General features: G+C 38.8%; 1 protein-coding gene across 2 annotated transcripts; it reads right to left on the bottom strand.

The window, feature by feature from the left end:
- Positions 1-11,097: 11,097 nt before the first annotated feature.
- On the bottom strand, positions 11,098-20,660 carry LOC6577205 (protein drumstick). 2 transcript variants are annotated; one of them, XM_015165543.3, is made up of 3 exons: positions 20,396-20,660; positions 12,520-13,411; positions 11,098-11,441 (listed from the first exon to the last, which is right to left on the bottom strand). In XM_015165543.3, the coding sequence occupies exons 2-3, from the start codon at positions 12,738-12,740 to the stop codon at positions 11,417-11,419; spliced, it is 246 nt and encodes an 81-aa protein (XP_015021029.1). In that variant the 5' UTR covers positions 12,741-13,411; positions 20,396-20,660; the 3' UTR covers positions 11,098-11,416. The 2 variants fall into 2 exon arrangements, with proteins under 2 accessions (XP_015021029.1, XP_002003174.1); XM_002003138.4 differs by lacking the exon at positions 20,396-20,660 and adding an exon at positions 19,420-19,720.
- Positions 20,661-22,190: the final 1,530 nt, after the last annotated feature.

The following is a 22,190-nucleotide window of genomic DNA, read 5'->3' on the forward strand; positions in this document are numbered from 1 at the left end:
ATCAAAATGTATGAAATATTAGAAATATATTTATAAATATATTTTAAATATAGATAAAGATATTTATTTAACGTATTTACACTAATACAAAGTTAAGTAATCGTTTATAAAGTAAATGTATAAATCTAACAATATATGTATATATTTATCCAGCATTTATATGATTTCCTCTGTTTCTCAGCCTGCCTGTCATTTCCTTTCAACTGGAGCTGAAAACTTGACTTCTTCATTTCTGCATGCAGAAGAGACTTAAGATTCGAATAGCATTCTATTTGTGTTTTATAAGTGTCTTGATTATATATCACTGGTTCCAGTTCTTCTTCCACATCCTTCCGGGTGTAACTCTTCACTCATCACATAAATGAACAAAGCCCTGCTTGACATAGAAAACTATACTCCGCATGACATTCATATTGTTATGCTTAAAATAAAATTATACCGTAGCTAATTAATTTAAATATACTAATGTAGTAGCTTACAATGTGTTTCTATGCATTCCTTGAATCATCCTCCAGCTCTGTTCTATGAGGCAATTTTCCTAGAGAGTTGGAACAACTTTCCACGTGACTACGCCAGGTGGTCATCCACTCACTTTCGCCGCATTCCGCGAAAATGCTTTGGCCAGTGATTCAGTAAGCCTTAAAAAAATATATATGCACATAAGAAAAAACCCCAGATTATGCGCGGTTCCCTAAATAACAGAAAAACCAGTTAGCGCTGTGTCAAACTTTTGCTTGGCGTCCCCCTGTGGCTGACAAATTTGCTGACAAATTCAAGGCAGCCCGATCAGCAGAGCTGCCAGCCATCAATCAAACCATTAAAAGGAATGCACCGCAAAGTGACTCAAAAAAAAGGCAAAGAAGAAGAAGACAGAAAACGCCACCTACAAACGAGAGAGCGAGGATTTGAGGGAGCAGGAGCGGGAGCAGGAGTGGGACCGGGAGCAGGAGCTGCGGGTCTGCTGTCTGGGCGAAATTATCAGCAAACATGTTGATTGTTATTGATCAGCGCTGTTGATTAAAACGACAAGACAAGACGACTCGCTGGACGCTGGGGATCGGGACTCTGACATTGGATATGGCTGGCCTGGGTGGCCATCAAAGCGACACTATGTCGCCTGTCAAAATTCTTAATCAAATACGCAGCGGAATGTCATCATTATGCAAAGAGCCTCTGGCTGAGCCTCTGGTCCTCGTGCACAGCGCAACATGTAAGGCTTGCCGCCGCCCCAGACATTTACAATTTACACTGTTCAGCGGGGTAACTGGGTGGAGCGGTGTGTTGTGTGTGTGTGTGGTGAAGGGGGGCCTGGAGGGATTGGCTAACATGGCTAGAGTCTGCGCATTCACGGCCCGTTGACAGACGGCCAACAACGTTTGTGCCACATTTGCTTCACACGCAGCCGTCTATCTCTCTCTCTCTTTCCCTCTCTCTCTCTCTCTTTCTCTTTTTCTGTGACATTTTAATCGCATTTGCTAAAACTCACTGAACAATTCACCACAGCGGCCGGCAAGCAGCGGAAAACAAGCAAGAAAACTCTAATTTTCACACTACGAAACATCAAATACACTTTATGGAAGGGCGACCACAGCTGAGATCTAAACAATTGTAAAAGTGTATATATCGTCATTTGTAATAGCGTATTTTATGTCAATCAAGTACATCAATAATAAAATGCATTGAGGTGCGTTTCAAATTATAGTAATAATATTATAGTATTAACATTCTGTAATGTTATATAATACTATAATATTATATATTATATATATATTTATATATTATTTATATATATTATACTATAACTACTTACTAAAGTATTACAGAGATTAATTTTGAAAACTTACGAAAACTATTTAAATTAAAATATTATAAAAAATATGAATTTTAAATATTTGCAATTATTTTTTGGTCAATTAAAAGTTTCAAAACTACTTATTAATTTTTAGTTTCTATACAAATTTGTCTTATAAAAAATACTTTAAATTAAAAATCATAAAATATTTCAATTATTAAAAAAAATATTAACAGGACATTATTTATTACCCAGTTTTGATATACTCTCTTATTTCTTGAGAAACTTTTTATTAACTATATACATATAAACATATACGTATGTATATGCATTAGCGTGAAAACTGATATAGCTTCATATGTAAGGTATGCTCTAGTTATACTTAAGCTTCAAAAATATTGATGGCAGTAAGTCAGGTGTAACAGAGATAGTTTTAACTCTTTAATAGTATATTTGACAGCCTGTTGGAAGAGAAATTTAAATACATTTAATAAGCATCTTCAAATATGATATGATAGCTAATTTTCTATACTTTGTTTATACCCAAAATTGCATCAACGTTCAATTATCATACAAATATACCAAATCCACTTGTCCCCAAGAACTTACCCACATTCCAGCTCCCCACTTGGTGCTGGTAGCAAACATGCTGAGATAGCCATATGATCCTCTGCTAGGGCAAAGGTAAGGCAACTGCAGAGCTGACCGCAGCCTCAAGCTGTCATTAAGAGGCGCGCGCGGAGCGCACACGCATTTTACGAGGCCGTAACGGCAGCAGCAGCAGCAGCCGGAGCAGTCGCAGCGGCAGAGAGATGAGAGGATCTGCTGCTGACCGGGCTGACCAGACCAGATCCGAGTGGACCTCTGGTTGACACTGGCTGGCCCACAGTGACAGAGCGAATCGCCTGGTTGGGAACGTAGCCTGATGATAGCTTACTTAGCGATTGCGACGGCGGCGTGTAATGTATGAAGCGGATTGCAGAGCCGCATCGCCTTATTTAGGAGATCGTGATAAAAGTTGGAAGTCGCTTGATTTATGTCAACGCACACGGCGCAAAGACCGGCAGACCACAGTTGACCAAAAGCCAAAAAAAAAAAGAAGAAAAAAAACAGAAATGAACGAGAGAAGAAGAACAGTCCAGAAATACAGAAATAAGAGAAATATAAATAAGATGCCCATTCGGTGTATCCCATTGCAGAGCACGATCGACGCACCTAAGTGCCAAATTAGGAATAATATTGAAGCAATTGCCCAGAGACAACTCCAGCTATAAGTAGAAAGCCCCCAAACTGTCAGCTGAATGAAGTGAGCTGTCACGTTTGCGGTCCGCTTATGTCAGCTTCGGCTGCAACTGACAATAACAACAACAACAACAGCAACAGCAGCAGCAGCGAGAGCAACAAAGACGCCTCGTCGACCGCCGCCTCTTAAGCCCTTTAAAATGTGTTGTTATGATCGGGCGGCAGCGATAAGTCCTCGCTGAGGATCTCTGCAGCTGGGTAGCAGGCGGCGGCCCAGCACAATCCCTAGTCTCTACGTCAGCCTTGCGACAGGCTCTAAAGTTACGCGGGATTGGGCATCGGGCAACTGGCATTGGGGCTCTCTTTCGAGCCTGCTGCTCGCTTCGATGCAAATCATTTTACGTGTTGGCGACATTAAGCGCGAAATGACCCCGTTATCCCACTTGTCATCATCACTTCATAAATTAATGCAAACTCGGAAGGCGGATCAGAAGGCAACCACTGGACAGCCGGACAACCGGACAGCGGGACTAGGACTGGGACTGGGACTGCCAGCTGCAGGCCAGCGCAGAGCTGGGTCAGGGACAGCTGAATCGAGGTACACTGCACAACAGCGTTGTGCAAGCTAAAATTACACTGTGGCTAAATCAAGGAACATAATATGATAATCAGATAAAGCTTATGAATTATATATAGATAGATAAGAAGAGATCCTATTGACATGATTTGCATTTAGTAACAATTATATATATGTATATACACTTAAGTAAACATATATTTAATGGCTCTGATTCAACATATGACTGCTAACAAATGATAAACAAATGCATGTGTGAGAAGGTAAACAAGTAGAAGATCTTAAAAATATATTTCAATAAAAAATACTTTATTAATCATTCTGTTCAATGTCTGCATTAAATAACAATTAATCAGTCGTTGATTGGGAACCACTAAAAATAAATTAAGTTGTCTTTGAAAACTAGACTAAAAGTTGCATTTAAATGTTATACATAAACTTAATGGAAAATCAATTTAATATTGACGAAATAAAAACCGAATACGACTACAAAGTCAATTTGCAAAAAGGTAAAAGGCAAAAATAAAAATAAAAAACATAATTTAAAAGGAATATATGTGCATAAATTTGTATTATAAATTGAATTTGGAGTTCATGTTTTCGAAATGCATTATAACAAAAGCTCTTATAAATATGTCATAATGTTTGAGTTATTTTAATTTAGATATCAACTAAACTGGTTTCATACTACTTCATATAAATATATACATACATACATACGTACATACTTTACTTTAATTAATTAATTTGATAAAAGAAAATCATAACCCGTAAATTACAGTTGATCGTATAATACTTGCTCTCACTCGTTTTCTCTCCAAGTAAGAGACTTCGGCTCCATTCGGCTCCACTTGCGTTGAGTGCCTTGATTTGGATATGAGAGTCAGTAACTGTATGAATAATCGCACTAATGCATATATACCAACATTGCTTTTATTTCATTTAACTCAATGAAATGTAGTAGCTATGTTAAATCACTGTTACACTTTTAAGCCTACGGCTACTTTCTGAGCTGTTAATGCAATGTTAAATAGACAAGTCAAGACACGACAATAAAAGCATGTGGTTTGCACTTTATGATTGTCTAATAAAAATAATAAATTTAGTAATTAAATTTGGAAAGCCATATAAATAGCCAGCTTTGTAATGCAGTTGGGCTACTTAATATATTAAAACAGTTCTAAGAAAATTGAAATGTGAAAATTCCATTTATTGCCATGGGTTACATACGACATGCGAGCTCGATTGATAAGTTCTTTAAAAATCGATAAAAATGCCATTGAAATTCCTTGGAAAATTCCCCCGTCTATTTCCATAAAGATTGGCCTAGTGTAATGTGAATGCCACGGTGCAGCCCGATGCAGTCGCGATCATGTTGAAATTTGTGATAGCCGCCGTCGAGGACAAATTGGTCCCTTAACTGTTGGCACACACACACACACACACACACAGAGGAAGAGAGACAGGCTCCAGAGTCGAGAATCAGAATTGGAGCTGCAGCTGAAGCTGAGGCTGAGGCTGATGCTAAGGCTAAGGCTGTGGCACTGAGACTGAGACTGTGCCAGAGCCAGAGTTTCAGACAGTTGGTCTGGTCCTGGCTTGCTCCGCTTTGCGATTACGATCACTTTTAGATCCAATATATCAGAGGCGCGTTGACGTCGTACATTGGACGACAATTGATATAAGTTGTGGTGAAAAGTTTAGTGGCATTCAACGATTGCTTTGCTAGATTAAAAGCGACAGGCAGCGGGCATGCAGCACCGTTCCGACCGTACCGAGCCATGCCGAACCGTTTGTCTGCCAGTGTTTTATTTTGTTTTTGGCTTTGGCCCACAAATCTTTGGCCAGTCACAATGCCAGCAACAGCAACAGCAACAACAGCAGCAGCAACAGCAGCAACAACAACAAAGCAGACAAATAGCCGCACGTTGTACGTGCCGCACTCTCGAGCTCTGGAGCTGGTGCCAGTTGCCCACTTCTTAGTGTCTGGCATCTGTTTGGGGCTTTGACTCTCTGTACATTTTTTTTTTTTTTTTTTTTTTTAGTTATTTTTTTTGTGGTAGTAGTAGTTGAGCTTTTTTAATTGCAGCCCACAGCGGCACAGGAGCGGCTCCCAGTCCAACAATGACGACAGACCGCGCGGACAGATGCGTCGTCTCTTAACAGTAAAAGTAAAATTATGCGATGCTACGTGTTGACAACAAGGTGGAGCATTCCAATACGTCGCCCAGATTGTATCTCATCCAGCATGGGCCATGCCATGCCATGCCATGTGATGCCATGCCTGGCGGCTGCCAGGCAATCCAGACGCGTCTCAGCCTCTGAGTTGGAGTTTTGCCTCTGTCAGATATTACGTATAAATTAAACGGAATTAATGAGCCTTGCGGCAATGGCAAACAGCAAATGCTCTACGAATGGGTGAAAGGAAAGGAAAATAATATTAGACGTGTTCGAACAGAATATTGAATTACGATTGTGATATATAAATATTCCAGATTCTATAGTTTCCTGATCTGCATTGATTTATTGACTGATTGAATAAATATTTGAGTTAAGGATTGACATGCAGATGGACTGATATGAGATGAACTGAAATAATTGATTGACTGATAAAAGGACTGCATACATAATAATGACTAATTGATTGGTTGACTGATTAACTAAATGATGGACAGACTGATTGACTGACTGACTAGGCTGCTGACTGATTGGCGATTGATTGCATTCTCGAATGATTACCGCGCTGACTGGCTGAATGAAAGCTAATAAACTGACTGATTGAATAATTAATTGACTGCTTAACTGATTGATTAACTGGCTGATTGACTACTCAACTGATTAACTAACTGAGTGCTTGACTAACTGACTGAGTCCGGTAGTCGACTTATTGACCTACTGACAGATTGACCGACTAATTGAGTGACCGACTAATTGATGATCATTGAAGTCCATGACTAACAACTTTATTAACTCTCTGCTCAGAACACAGACTGAGTGATAAAGTAAATAATAAACCTCTTAAACCAATGAAGCTACCCGTTTTTGGGTTAGGGTATTTGAAAGCGTTTATCAGCAAATGACATCTAATGAGTGTTAGACGACGTCGCTTCAGGTGTGAGTCGTCGTCGCCGTCGCAGTCTCTGAGACGCCGTCGCACCTTGAAGCTGAGCAATTGAAACCTGTTAACCTGTTGCCAAATATTGTCGTTGCACGGCCGCAAACCGATGAGATTTAAGCGAAGGCCGCTGCTTAGAAAGTCGCACGGAGATGACTCAAATCCAGAGTTAGTAAAGCAACTAAGAGCAAGACTCTTGACGACTATTTATCGTTTTTATGATGTGGCTGCAGCAGTTGGTCAAAGTGGCGCATGAATCACTTGGCCAAGAGAAATGTGCAGCCAGGCCAAAGGCGGAAATGAAGACTGCGCTACCGAAGTGTTGAATCAGCAGCAGCAGCAGCCGCAGCAACAATGCCCGCTCTGATGGCCGCGATTGATAAGAGCTGAGTCGGCCTAAGAGTGGGTGGGCGGTGTAAGCAATGAGAGGGAGTCGCTGAAGCGCTCAGATTGAGGGCTGCGTCTAAGCCAACAAAAGCCGCGGGTGGTGGCCAAAAACGCAGCACGCAGCACGCAGCGCAGACGCTGCAGCCGATTTGGCCAACGCGCGAGAGGTAGATGCTCTCAGTCTGTATATTTGCAGAAGTCAAACTGCGCCAGTTGTCGTCCTTTTTGCGGGTAGGTGGAAACAGTTTAGTTTTAATACCAAACGCAGCAACGGACAGCAACGGACGGCAACGGGCAGCAGCAGGAAGCGGCTCAGTGGCGAGCGGAGCGCGGTTAACTGGAAAACCACACGTGCCTCCACAGCGGACCACATGCGGCTGCATCCTGGCCAACGCGCACACTCGCCACAGTAGCTGGCCCAGCATTCGTTTCGCATTTGGAAACGCTTTCATTATCCGGCCGCCGAGTGGCGCATCCTGCCGCGTGCAACATTTAAATTTTATTTTATTTCATTTACTTGTTTCTCTTCGTTTCTCTCTCGGGGAAAATTAAATGCGGCAATGCTACGGCTTATCAAAACATAGTCAATATTTAATTAACACGAAGCGCAGCGTGTGGCACACTCTTTGGCCCAGATGATTTATGACGCACGGACACCCTACGCCTGCAATGTGAACAAATTTTCCTCAGCACTGCTCACTAATTTGTTAAAAGGGTCGCTGCACGCGTGGGGCTCACTTGACGCCGACAAAGGTAGCGTGCGGCACCCACTTGGGGCCGGCGAGGGGCTGCCCACCTAATGGAGCACCTAATGATGTGTGTCTAGGGGCAAATGCTCGTGATAATGACAGCAAATACGCAATACGAAATGCGGCAAATACCCAAGACATACGATGTAGCAGGCACACACTCACAGCTGGAATCTGGCCTTGCTCTCTGCTCTAATGTACCCAACATCTGGCCACATTTTTGTTTAGCCGGGACAAATGATTCAACTCTCGGGGTAAGAAATTGATATCGTTTTGAGCACAATAACTCGATTTTAGACAATTTTACTTTCAGTCGATCACTTGAGGCTAATTGATTGATGGAATGACCACTATTTATCATATACATAATCAGTGCCAAAAAAAAAGTTTACTGATTTGGAATGAATGAGACATTAAATGAGAATAAATTTTGAATTTTTTATTTTGCAATATTTTCTATACAAAATATAAAAAAAATCTTGATTTTTTATTATTCCACATTTAACATTTACAGAAAAATATATAAATTGAACTAATTTAAATATATTTCTTAGTATATAATATATAACCTAGTTGAAAAGAAACACACATCGTGTGGGTGAAAATAAAATAAAAAGAAACAATGAATAAACGAAAATAAAAAACAGATTATAAACATTTTAAATTTAATTTAAAAAAATAATAATTCTAAATGTTGTTTACATCATGATTAAATTTATTTCAATTTTAAGAGTGTTGAAAGCAAAAACGAAAGAGCATTGCCGAAAAATATATAAATAAATAAAAAAAAATTATTTAAAAAAAATAATATAGGTTTTTTATTTCTCCAATGGATACGAAATTAGTTTTAAATTGTAAATATAAATATAAATATATATATATAAATATAAATATAAATATATAAAAATATTCAAAATCTATGAATTGCATAAAAACCAATAAAATAAAATATATATCTGTCAATTCAAAAGTCAATTTACATTTGTTTGCAGCCCACGGCCTTAGCTTGCATTTCCCACTATATTTATCTATACTTAGATTAAATATTATTTATGTGTCTAGAGAGAGAGAGAGAGATGGAGGATGACTTCAGTTCGAGCTGTGCATTGCAGTTAGCTCACAGAAGCAGAGTCATGTCATGTACATCCATAAATGCATTGGGTAATCAGTCAATCATTTGAATATATACAAGCAAACAGCACGTTCTCTCGTTTAACTAATCGTTTAACTTAATAGATGTCTTATATAATAACAGACAAACAGACGTATCTCTGTGTGTGCGAACGTGTGTGTAATAAAACATTTGTATGAGCTGTCGCTGAAATAGTGAGAATATTCGAGTGACAAATAATTAGAATGAATATGTATATGGTTACATGCCCATGGATATATCTCAATTGATCTGTGTCAACATATTCTAATTGAATATTTCAAAGCTTTATGGTATAAATACATTCGTATTTAATTGATGTAAGTCTTGAAAAGAATAAAAATATACATGTAGTGTGTCTCTGAGGCTCTGTTTCATTTGCTTGCACGCACATGATATCACTCTGTTTCTTTCTTTCTGTCTCTAGATATATTGAATTTATTTTTCTTCCTCTCTCTGTTTATCTATCATAATCACACGCAACAATCTTTCTCTCTCCCTCTCTCTTTATGATTATTGCTCCCCCTTATGATATCTTTCTCTCTCAATCTCACCGACGCTCTCCTTTAATTTTAAATAATAAAAATAATTAGTTGAATTTTAACTACAAACCCAAGTACATATATCAAAAATTAAAAAAAATTATATTAATAATAATACAATAAATATTATAGGTATTTTTCCCATCTTTAGATGTTGCGCAACATGTTTCAACTCTTTGCCCAATGCTGTCAAAATAAACAGTTAGCAGAATGAAAAACAATTGAAAGTCGATTTTACATTGTATAAATATGTTTATTTATTTACTTATTGTTTTCTTGTCTTTACCACACAAATGCCAAAATAAAAACAAAAATTCATTATACATATTAAAAACATTAAAATAGAATATTATTATAATTATTGTTATCATTATTATTATGCATTAATCATTATTCATTATTATTATTATTTAGTTTTATTTGCACGCAAGCAATGCCCTCTTTGTGGGCGTGGCACGCTGCATGTAATACATATTGCGTATGATTTCTCATCTGGTTTTTCTACTTTTTTTTTTTTTTTTTTTGTATTTTCAAAAATTTTCTCTTTATTTATTTTATTATTATAAATAGCAAAACATTTACAATCTTATTGCAAAGAAATTATTTTGTATGGGAAAATTAAAATTTTTAAATTTGTTTCTTTAAATTTTTTGTTGTATTTTTAATTAATAAACTTAAACAAAACAATGCATTTATATTATTATTTAGTAATAGTTTTTTTTATTATTATTATTATTATTTATTTTATTATAATAAAATTTATGTAATACATTTTCAACGTGCTTGCGAATTTAAAATAAAAAATACTTAGAATTTATGTATTTGTTTTTGTTTTAATTATTATTATTAAATTTTAATTAACTGTATTATTAATATGAATAGCGAGAGAATCGCACAAGTTCCGAGTTATAAGGCAAGAGAATTGCAGCTGTGATTGCATATGGATTGAGTGATTGATTGATTGATAGATTGTTTGTCTGATTGATGCATGGGATTGATGTGGCTATGTTGCAAGAGTTGTTGCTTTGCTGTTGGCTGGACGAAAGCACAAAAAGCTCAAGCTTAATTGTGCTTTCCATAAGCAAAGCAAAACTCTTGCAATCTGGCTGAGGCATGTTGCATGTTGCATGTGTTGCATGTGCTGCTTGTGGCATGTGACATGTTGCTTGTTGTTTTATTTGTTGTACGCACGCCCACAGGTATTCATGTGTAAATTTCTGCAAAGATTATTGTAAATTGTTGTTGTTGTTGTTGTTGCTGCTGTTGTAGATATGATTGTTGTTGTTGTTGCTGCTGCGCCTGCGCAACATTTTTGGGTGGGCGTGGCAGAACCAATTAATTTAAATATTTAAGAAAACAAAATGAACAGCCAAACCAAAAGCGAATTATCGAATACCAACACCCGATTGCATTCCGATGCGAATGTTGCTGCTGCCGCTGCTGTAGTTGCTGCTGCTGCTGCTGACGTTGCATCAAAGCTGAGTGTGTGTGTGTGATTTGCGTGTGTGTGTGCTTTGCGTGTGCTGGTGTCTGTGTGTGTGCGGTGCATGAGGGTGGGTCGGTGGGCGTTGGTGCTTGCTGTTGCTGCTTTCGAGCTGCCGATTACCGATTACCAGCAGCTATCGATAACTCTACGTGTATGACAGTGGCCCAAAAAAGTTTCCATTTAGTTTTCTTAATCTTTTGTAATATTGCGTGCATTTGTTGTTGTTTGCTGTTGGTGCTGCGGTGCTAGATATCAGATGTTGTTTTTCGTTTATATATATATTATATATTGCTGTGTATTGTTGTTGTTTTTTTTTTTTTTTTTTTTTTTTTTTTCTTTTTTTCATTTATATATATTGTATTTATGATATTTTAGCTTATCGCCAAACACACTGACTACATCTACAAATAGAAGAGAAAATAGAGAAAACAAATAAAAGGTGATGTAAAAAAGAGACGTGTTGTGATAAATAGTGGAACAAATATATACATATATCCATAAATATATATTTATATTTGCATATAACTTATCCAATAATTAAGCGGAATACATTTTCTAGTGTGTTTATGGTGCAATATGTGTGTGTGTGGGTGTATGTGTGTGCTTTTTCTATGTGATATTTAAGACTATAGACTATACAGTAGCTATATATGTACATATATGTACGTATATAAATATGTTCATATTTTTTTAAATTTTTTTATTAAATGATTTGCATTTGCTTTTGCAAAAGCAAAACTGAAGACTAAAATGGAGTTATATACATATACCTGCATATATCTTTTTAGCATTTAATAATGCCGACTATGCAATATATAAAATATATGTATTATATAGAATATACTGAAAATAAATGCTGCATATATTATATATTCTATTATATATTCTACATACACAAACTATAAAAACACTTTTAGATTAATTGAGCTTTTTTATTTCCAATAGCTATAATTTTCTTTCAACTAATAACTACCGAACAGTTTAGTTAGGTTTATAGACGGCTTCCTCATAAAAAGTAAGTATGACTAAATAATTTACTAATTAAACATCATTTCAACTGTAGCTTATCGAAACGCCTAGTAGATAATTTCACATTAATATTAATTTCGTGACTAGAATTTATATGTAATAATAACTGGGAATCCGTTGATTTCTGCTAAACTTATCAAGGTACTTTTTTGCTAAGCTGAAAATATCTCTTCTAGAAATTCATAATATAAACAAAGCTTTGACAAGATAATAAACAAATAACACCTTCATATATATCATACAGATATAAATCTATATGTATATTGTAATGCTAACCAACACCAAAAACGATTTAAATTTTTTCTTTTTTCCATGCACTTTTTAAAAGAACCACCAAAAGTAGCAGCTATACCTATGCGTATGTGTGTGTGTGTATTTATGTACAACTTGAGTTTGAATATTTATACTAGAATATATACTATATATGTTGTATATCTGGGTTGAACTCACCTATGCTGACGCAGATTATCACGTTGCTTGAAGTACTTGCCACAGACCTCACAGGAATATGTTATCTCTGGGGATTTGTGCGTGCGCTCGTGTATCATCAGATTGTAGGGCTTGGTGAAACGCCGCTGGCAATACTTGCAAATGAACTCACACTTCGGACGCATCTTGCGACGGAAATCCGACCGGCAGTCATCGTTGTCGATTCGCATTACAGCAAACATTTTGACAGACGATATATTTTCCCCTCTTTTCGTTGTTTTTTTCCTCTTTTTTTAGCCTACGTGCGACGCGCGCGCGCTCAGTGCTCGCACAATCAGTGGGTGAATTTTTTCGTTCAGTTGGCGTCGCTGCCGACGACAGACACTCACTCTCTGCTGCTGCTTCTGCTCTCTTGCAATCGCTCTCTCTTTGTCTTGCACTCACACACACACAGTGTCGCTCTCGCTCACTCTGGTTGATTGTGTGTGCTCGATCTCTTGCACTCAGTGAGTGCTCGCGCTGCGCTGAGTGGGGTTGTGTTTGGAAAGCTTTGAGCTTTGCTCTGTGTGCAATGAGCGCAATGTTTGACGCTGTTAACGGTACTCAAAGCGTAATCGCTATCTCTATTGCTATGGCAGATAACAGTTATTTGCTGTATGTGTGGCAATGCTTTTTCTTTTTTTTTTTTTTCCTCTTTAAGTTGGTTTTTTTCCTCTTCTCCTCTTTTTTTGTCAACTGTCACACGCTCGCTGCTCGTTGGCTGTTGGCGTTGTTGTGATTTCTCCGTGTGCTAGCTTCGCAGTGGTTGCTGTTTCTGCTGTTGTTGTTGTTGTATGCGTATTGGGTGGGCCGTATTTCCAGCTGCCGCTGCTGCCGTTGCCTTTTAGTTTATGGCGCACTTTAAGGCAAACACCTAAAAACACAGACAGAGAGAGGGAGAGAGAGAAAAGAAACAAAGTTAAATAAAGTTAGCAACGCCTGCGACATCTTTTATGTGCCAATAAATTTGAGCAAAAATACCACAACAAAAACAAAAAGCAAAAAAAAAAAAAAAAAAAAACATCTCGACAACAACAAGTTGTCAACTTAAATCACGCAACATGAAATTGAAAATGAGTCATTAAAGCCACCTCAACCGCTAGCCCCCATACGTAAGTGGAACTCGAACTTGGTGTTGACATTTACAAATCACCAGCCGCCCAGCTTCAGTTGCTAACCTTCGCTTATAATTTGTCTTAAACGACAACACTGACTTGCTTTCTGCTTCTTCTTATTTATTTTGAGTTTCTTCTTTTTGCCAACTAGTCAGCCGTCACTTCTGTCGCCAACTGTACTTCCGCAACACAATTGTTCAATTAGTTGCCTGCGCAATGTTGAAATTAAAATACGAAATCCATAAATAGTTACAGCTTGACCTGAATTCACTTGAAAGCAGCTCGAGGATAACCTATTCATTCGGGATACAAGCCTTTTAACACTTCAGAATAATATAATTTAATATGTAATTTATTTGTTTAAAAATTTTTAACGAGAGATTTGATTTTCCAATTGGTTGATTGTTTGATTATAGTAAACATTTATTTCAATAGGGAATTTCGGGGAAATACAAAAATATGTGTTACGATTATATTGATTATCGCAATAAAAAACATTTTCTGTGAAAAAGAATTGGAATACCAAATTTTAGAATCATTGCTGCTTATTAACTGAGTTCCCGTAGGTGAAATAATTATAGACACTCATCATGACGTTAAAACTCACTATAGCTAAGTCTCTGTGTTGACTATCAATTAAATAATTAAATTAAACCGTTAAATTCATTCTATTGTTTATTTTCTTTATATTAAGCGACTTTAGCATATAATATGCTTCAAGGTTTGTGCATAACAAGAAATTTGCTATCAAAAAAGACCTTATATCAAATTTAAAGATTATAACTCAGCTAATAGCTGGGTTCAAAGAGGTCAAACGATATCAAAGCAGTAAAAATCACATGTGTCCAATATATATTTGTTATCAATTATTCATATAATTCTATATAAATTGAAGTAATTTCTTCAGCCTCACTTGAGAGTGGCATATGATATATGATATGTTTATACGGCTGCAATAGTGTAAAATTATACATTACAATGCTCTAACTGCTCTATAAAGAGCGTACATGAAAAGTTAATGATCATAGCCATAGCGACGGCCCAGTTCACATAGGCCACTATGGACGTCTATGGTTATGGGCGCTATAAAGATGCTGAAAGGCGTCACAAACTCACTCGGAGTGGTGTTTATGCCTTTACGACGTCACCTTGCCGCATTCAGTTGCCATATTTTAGTCGCTTCATTAAAGTGGCGCTGTAACAAGTTTATTTTTAATTGGCGCCTGGGCCGAAACAGCGCCTCAAATTTATGCCCGATGATTTTGTTTTTGGTTATATTCAACGGATCTCAATGCCTGCTGCTTCTTTCTTTTGGGATCCTGCGCGGTAGTTAACAACTGTTATTTTTTATGTAATTTTATTTTTGTCATTTCGGCGCCGCTGGATAACATTTTTTTTTTTTTTTTTAATTTTGGTTTTTGGATATATGCATATGAATATGTATATAAATACGCGTCAGTCCCTTAATGTTATGCCATACATTCTTGGAGTTTTTGGAATGGGAATTCGGATTCGGATTCGGATTCGGATTCGAAGATCTCTGTGCAAACAAAAGCCTGCGCTGACTGGTAGCGACAACGTCTCTCGGCAAGCCCCGATTTCGATATTTATATGAGTTTTATTTTCATTTTTATTTATTTTGTTGTTGTTGTTGTTGTTTTTTGTTTTTTTTTTCTTTTCGTTTTCTTTGATTTTGTTGGGTGCGCGCAGCTGGAGCTTGGCTGCAAGAGGAAGACAAATAAAGTGGCTTTGGTGCTTTTTGGGGCTTTGGGGGCCACAACGTTGACAACAAAAGGCAAAAGTCACAGCGGGTGCTGCACCAGACGCAGACGCTACGTAGTTATTGTCATTATAACATTAATGCCCACTAAACATATTCAAATTATAACACTGACGCTCAGGTCGCTGGTCGCCAGCTCTTAGAAGGAGTGCGACCGAGAGACACCGTGTGAGAAAGAGATGGAGAGGGAGCAAGGTAGCGAGCAAGTCGTAGTCCAAGTCCATGTTAATTTGTGTACACAATGTGGCGTCACATTGGCATTTTAACGCCGTTAATCATGCGACACAGGGCGCCTGCATAAGGCCATGGGATTCGTTGTGGATGCGCTGCAGGCTGAGTCCGTCCCTCTGTCCCTCTGTCTCTCTGTCTGTCTGTTGAGCTCGCTCTGGCCTTTGGCTACGCTTTTTGGCTTTTTGCCTCTGGGCCATGCTTTTGTCGACGGCATTTGGCGTGGGCCTAACTGGAGCAGCATTAGCCACGGCTTACGACTGCGCCTAAGCTTTTCAACTTTATTTAACTTGACAGATGAGCCAGCCAGATGAATGCGTAAACCAAAGAACAACAACAAGCAGACGAAGACCAGGGACAGGAAGGGGAAGAAGAAGTGTTACAGCTTATTTATTGGAAAACCATTGAGGGGAGTCAAACTCAATGAATACAGTCGACTTATGCAAGAGATATTTGGGCTTACTGATATTTTTATCTGATTCGGAAATATTTTTATGCTTTATAAATGTAATTGTTTTGGGATTCCAGTTTTGTTATGGATGAAATTAATTGAAACAAATTTAATTGAAATAATCTTTTAGCTTAATTGACTGTATACATAGTCAGTTTAACTCTTCAGGAATCTCTAGAGACTTTTGATAAATACAAGATTTGTTGCTGGTAAACTGAAATATCAACAGGCATTGTTCTAGTTTGTTCTTATTTAAGTTTCATATATAATGTCTCATTGTTGTTTATCAACAATTTAAAACCTGCTCACAGCGAAAGATCAGCTATAGCTAACTGTTTATAAATAAATCATGTTGAATTCATTTAGCTTATCAAAAGTGCATCTACAAAGCAGAGACACCATTAAGTAGCGATTTTAAAGCAGAACAAAGTGATCTTAACGAAGCAGGAGTATTTCGAGTTAAATTTGAATGGAATTAAAAAAAAAAAAAAAAAAGATGATTAAAATGAATTTGTACAAAAAAATAAAATAAAATCTACTTGATGATCAAATATTTTTGAAAAATTCTAAAATGCTAAAATAATATTTAAAAATATTACAAAAATTAACATGAAAAAATGTTGTATTTTATTTATAAAATATATAAAATATTTGAAAATTTGTAAAGTCACATGGAAATCTTTCCTCATCGCTCAATATTATGCTTTTACTCGGGACTAAACTCTGTTTACGCCCTAAATCTATAACAATATTCGTTTGTGAAAATTCCCATATAAATATCAGCAATACATGAATAAGAAGATAGATCTTTACTATCCGCAGCCACTGTGAATTTGTGTTTGCATAATCCGTTGGCTGTTTGCCAACTGTTGCTGTTTTCCATTTGATATTCTAACCAAAGCCGCTTAGCATTAGCTCGAGCACAGTCAACAGACCACACGCACACGCACAGACACACATGCACGCATAAGCGCTTAAGCAGACATTGAAACTGGCCAAAATATTGTATAATAAAGTGTTGTACAAGATGCAGTTAATCCCATTAATCCGCACTGAAAATAATTAGTGTTTTGTACACACAGCACAACGAGAGGTCCAAGGCATGCAGAGAGTCGAGATATATAAGCAAGAGAGAGAGAGAGGGAGTGCGTGTGTGTATATAGTGAAAGATCAAGACACAGCGTGAAACTCAGACTTCAGATGTTAAAGTGAAGATGCAGCAGCTTGTGAAGGGCATGCGAAAGGCGTTAATGCTGCGTGAAATTAGATTTGCACCAAAAATGGCAACAAACAGACACACAAACAGAAAGGGAGAGCGAGATACAGAGAGAGAGACAGAAAGGCAACGTATCTGAATCTGTATCTAAATCGTTTAGCAAGTGTCCGTGTGAGTGTGTGTGTGCGAGGGTGTGTGTGTGTGCGCCAGCGCCTTTCCACGAAGCCAAAATCCGAAAAGTTACAGTTTAACACCCCGGCCCAGCGATAATGTGTAGCGGTACACGCCGATAAGGCTGCCAGGACCTAAAAAACTAAAAGGCAAGAAGAAGGGAAGACAGACAGCCAGCCAGACTGACAGACAGCGGAGCGACACACACGTCGCACACAGTTAAGGGCCAGCGTAGCTGACATGGTCAAAAGCGATTACCACACTTACCAATGTGGCCCTTTTTTGAGTTCTTTTGGAGGCGGACAAGGTGAGTTGGCAAGGTGTCATTAAAAATTACATTCCGAAAATGTGGAAAAAATGACAATAAGCCGCACGGCTCAGGCCATATAAAAAATGTAAAGGACAAAGGCACCGAAACGATTTGATACGAATCTAATTGTGCTAATGGCGCAGAATTCTCAAGAAAATTAAAACCCCAGCCACACAACAACAGCAACAGTAACAACAATTAGACACCGTGCTTCAAGTAGTCCAAAGAATGAGAGAACAATGCAAGGGTGCGGGGCGCGCGAAACTGGACACAACTGAGACTGAAGCAAGGGAGACAACACCTAACCACAAAAGGATCTTTCAAGTGCTGACCGAAAGACAAATGTCTAGTTTTTTCCCTTCTCTTTTTCCTGTGGGAAAACACGCACCTTGTCAAACGCGAACTAGATGCGTTCGAATGCGTTGCGTGATCGGTTATGACAGACTGACGGACAGACAGTTGTGCAGCTTGGACAACAACTATAGCCTAAGACACCCACGTGAAAGGTGCAAAATGTCTGCTAGATCGTACGTTTAACTAATTTGTGCCTAATTGATGGCACGCAGCGTGTGGTCCCAAAGGAAGAAAAAAGGACGAGGTCACTCACTCTCAGACATTTCCTGCTGAGCACAATTGCACCTCTATATAGAAGAGATATACATAAATACATAATATATGTAAATAAATATATACACAAAAATATATAAATAGTAAAAGTGAGACTTGTAGCAGCTTGTTAAAATTTGGCGACTCATTCAGCTAAGCTTGATCGAAAATACTAAGCATTGTGCGTGAGTCACAGCTTAGTTTAAGCCAAAATTAATTTGATGATCTTTGGCAACAAGTCATTTGCGGTTGTGAGTCGCATTGTCTATGTATATGATACGTTTGGCAAGTTTTATTAACCTCGCACAGACCTTCATCGTTTATAAGAAGTCGTCCAAGTAGTGCTGACTCATGGACTTACAACTGACTGAAGCGGACCTAAGGCCACATAAGCTCATGTTGAAAAAATGCCGTCGGCACACGATTAAAATCATGATAGCTTAAGAGAAACCAGCTCGAGGCAAGCTCAATATACAATTTACAATTACAATTCTTATATTCGAATTATAATAAATGAGATAAAATGTAATGTAATTCATATGTAGAAAATATAAATATAGATTGTTTTTATTTGCTGATGTAATAAGATGTGTGCAATTGGCTTATTAGAAACTCTGTTATGTTCGCCATTTTGTGGCAGTTTAATACGCAGGCAAAAAAGCTTAACGCACGCCATTGACAAACCATTTCTTTCAACTCTCACGCTCTTGCACACGCAAAGACACTCACACATCGAACAGCTCTCACGCACATTTGGCTTGGGCCAATGAAAGCGCGTAAAACTGGTAGCCAAGCAAACACATACACAACAACAGCAACAGCAACAACAGCAACGGAGAATAAAGAGAAAAGAACAGAACAAAAATAACATAAGCGCCAACGCTGCCTACTGGCTACTGTGCGACGCCGCCGCCTAGGTGCAGCCGAATCGACGCTAGCTGCGCAGCCAGGGCCATAGCAATGGCGACGCTTGCGTAACTGCGCAGTCGTATAGGCAAAACTTACCCAATGGGAAATACGACAAAATGTTGGTAGCTGCAGCTGCTAATCACTGGAATTAACGCGACGACAACGATTGGCGACTGGTGTCAGGCGACGAATGAATTAAAGTCACGTAGCACAACGGCTTATGTATATATGATTATCTGTGTGTGTGTATATATGGAATCACAATGTAGATCGGTTTTATTATTATGATGATTATTTAATTTAATTTTTTTTTTTTGCTTCTTGCTTTTTGCTTGGTAGGTACACGCGAAGGAACTGAGGAACTACGCACGCTTGCGCGGCACAAAGTTGAATGAATGAATGCTACTAATAACTGAAAGAAATAGTAGTCAACTCTGCTGCTGCTGCTGCCGAGAGCTGCTGCTGCTGCTGTGCTGCTCGCGTCGCTGCTGCCAAGTTGAGGAAGCGGCGACGACGCAGTCAAGACCAAAAGACCGAGGCGTTTCGATGTGTGGCTCTGTGTATGTGTGTGTGTGCCTTGAGTGCGGCTCAATACAGTAGTGAATGTGTATGTGTATGTAAATGTGTGTGCGTGTGTGTGTGTGTGTGAGTCATCGGACTACTGTAGTGCCACAGCAACAGCAGCAGCCACGCCAGCAGCCGTAGCCGCAGCAGCAGCTCTGCCTAGCTCTTCTTTCTAACTGGTCAAGCACGAACGCGAAAGCCGAAGCCGAAGACGCATTCGTGACACGAAGGAGAAGCTCAAGACCAGAAGCCGAAGCAAGTTCTTATAAGCTTCGGCTACTGCGCATGCGCAAGACGAGTAGCGCTCAAAGCGCACTTGCTCTCACTCTCTATCTCTGTCTCTGTCTATCTGCCGCACAGTCTATGCGAGTTTTGTGCGCGCCGTATTTGTTGCGGTGTTGTTCGTCTTCTTATTTTTTCTTCATGTCGTTTTTGCTGCTGCGTAACTGCGGTAGCTTTCAACAGTAGCCACAAAATGGCAACGTCTAACAAAATGGCGACTGCTTACCTTTTAGTCCGCAAAACCAAATGCAAATGCTTATTTGCCAGCGAAGAAACAAATCAAATACAATTTGATTGCAGTTGTTCCGTCGTCTGTTCACCTTTTCGAATTTCGTTCACTTTTGTAATTTGCCAGACGGCGACGGGGCTTACACGATTCAAAGCTTATAAGCTCAGAAAGCTCGCACAGATCGACTGCTAATATTATTAATAAAATATATTTCACTTCCGAACGCTTCTGTGCGCGAGAGTCAACTGCAAAGTTACGATCGAAACTTCAGCTTGATGGGTTTAACAGCTGCCTGTGTTGAAACAGTTGAGCGGCGCAACAACAACAACAAGAGCATAAAACAGCTTCTGCTGCTGCTGCTGCTGCTTCTGCTCGTGGTGGTGCTGTTCGCCTTTCGCTGTTCGCTGCTTGCATTCAATTGTCTCTGCACTGTCTCGCTCTAGCACAATTGAGCGCAAAAACGAGTTTGAGTGAGCGCAATGCGCTCTGATTGGATGAGAGCGCTGAGTGACGCTGTATGCGTGTGTTAATTTGAACGTGTATGTGTGCGTGTGAGTGTGTGTGCGCGAGAGCAAAGCAGGTGAGTTAAGTTCTTTTTTCTTTTTAGTGAGCACAACGCTGGGGCGTTACGTGCGTGCGTGCTGCGTCTGTTAATTAAGCCTAAATGCGCCTACGTTTGTCAACAGAAAGACTTACATATTAATTAAGAGCGTGCGCAAACACACAAATTATATGCTAAAGCTCAGTAGCTGCTCCAAAAAGCGCTCTGTGTGTCTACCTCTATCTCGCTCTCGCTTGCGCTCTGCTATATACGCTTGTATAGTTCCATCTCTGTTATGCAGCTGTCGGCTGTCATCTAGCTGCTGTGCAACGCAGCCAACTTTCTTTTACACACACATTCGAATACTCGCACACACACACACACACAGAAGTAAACGTATGCTCAGTTGTTAAGTGGGCGTTGCCTTGTGGCGCTTTTGGGCGGCCAATAGCAGCAGCGTTCGCGTCGCTGCTGGCGCTCAGCTGTCAGTTGCCTGCCCTTAACCCGTTTCTCGACTGTCTCTCGCTCTCATGTGCCAGTCTATGTGTGTGTGTGTGTGTGCGTATGTGTGTGACTTTCAATGTGTATGCGTGAGTGCTGAAAACCAGTGGCAGAGCAGCAGGCAGCCGTATTACGCATTCGCCGCATTGACTGCGCTGCCAACTTTGTTAACTGTTGCGGCTCCATTTTGTATGCGTGTGTGTGTGCGTGTGTATATGTGTGTGTGCCGCCATGGGAAACTCTTGAAATGCGTTTTTCTTTAACCACTGTCGCTGTGTGGCCTCTTTGTGCCTCGCAAACAACAAATAACATGAAGAAATACAAGAAAACGAAGAAAAAAATACCAAAATACATTTTGTAATGCGCCGCAAAAGGGCCGGCCTTATATTTATTGTCTGTTTATCTCTTGCTTTCGGCCTGCTCTAACTGATTGCCTTTCATTTTCTTCGGCTCATCTGCTGCTGAATGAAACAAACGCTCCATTCACAGATATTCACGAAAAAACAAAAGAAGAAGAAAAAAAGAAAAAAGAGACTCAACAACAAAATGATCAAATAATATATATGTATATACAAAAATTCGTTATTTTACATAACTCTGCGCCTTTTGTGATTTTAATTAAGTGGCCCCAAAAAGGATTGCCTCTTCTTCTCATCTTATTGTTTTTTGTTCCCCCGGCTTGCTTGCCGTTGGACTTTTTAATTAAGTTTTCGCTTTGCGGAGCTGGCGAATTGACATGAAGCATCAATA

Source organism: Drosophila mojavensis, unplaced genomic scaffold, assembly GCF_018153725.1.
Source record: "Drosophila mojavensis isolate 15081-1352.22 unplaced genomic scaffold, ASM1815372v1 contig_36, whole genome shotgun sequence".
Classification (NCBI taxonomy): Eukaryota; Metazoa; Arthropoda; class Insecta; order Diptera; family Drosophilidae; genus Drosophila; species Drosophila mojavensis.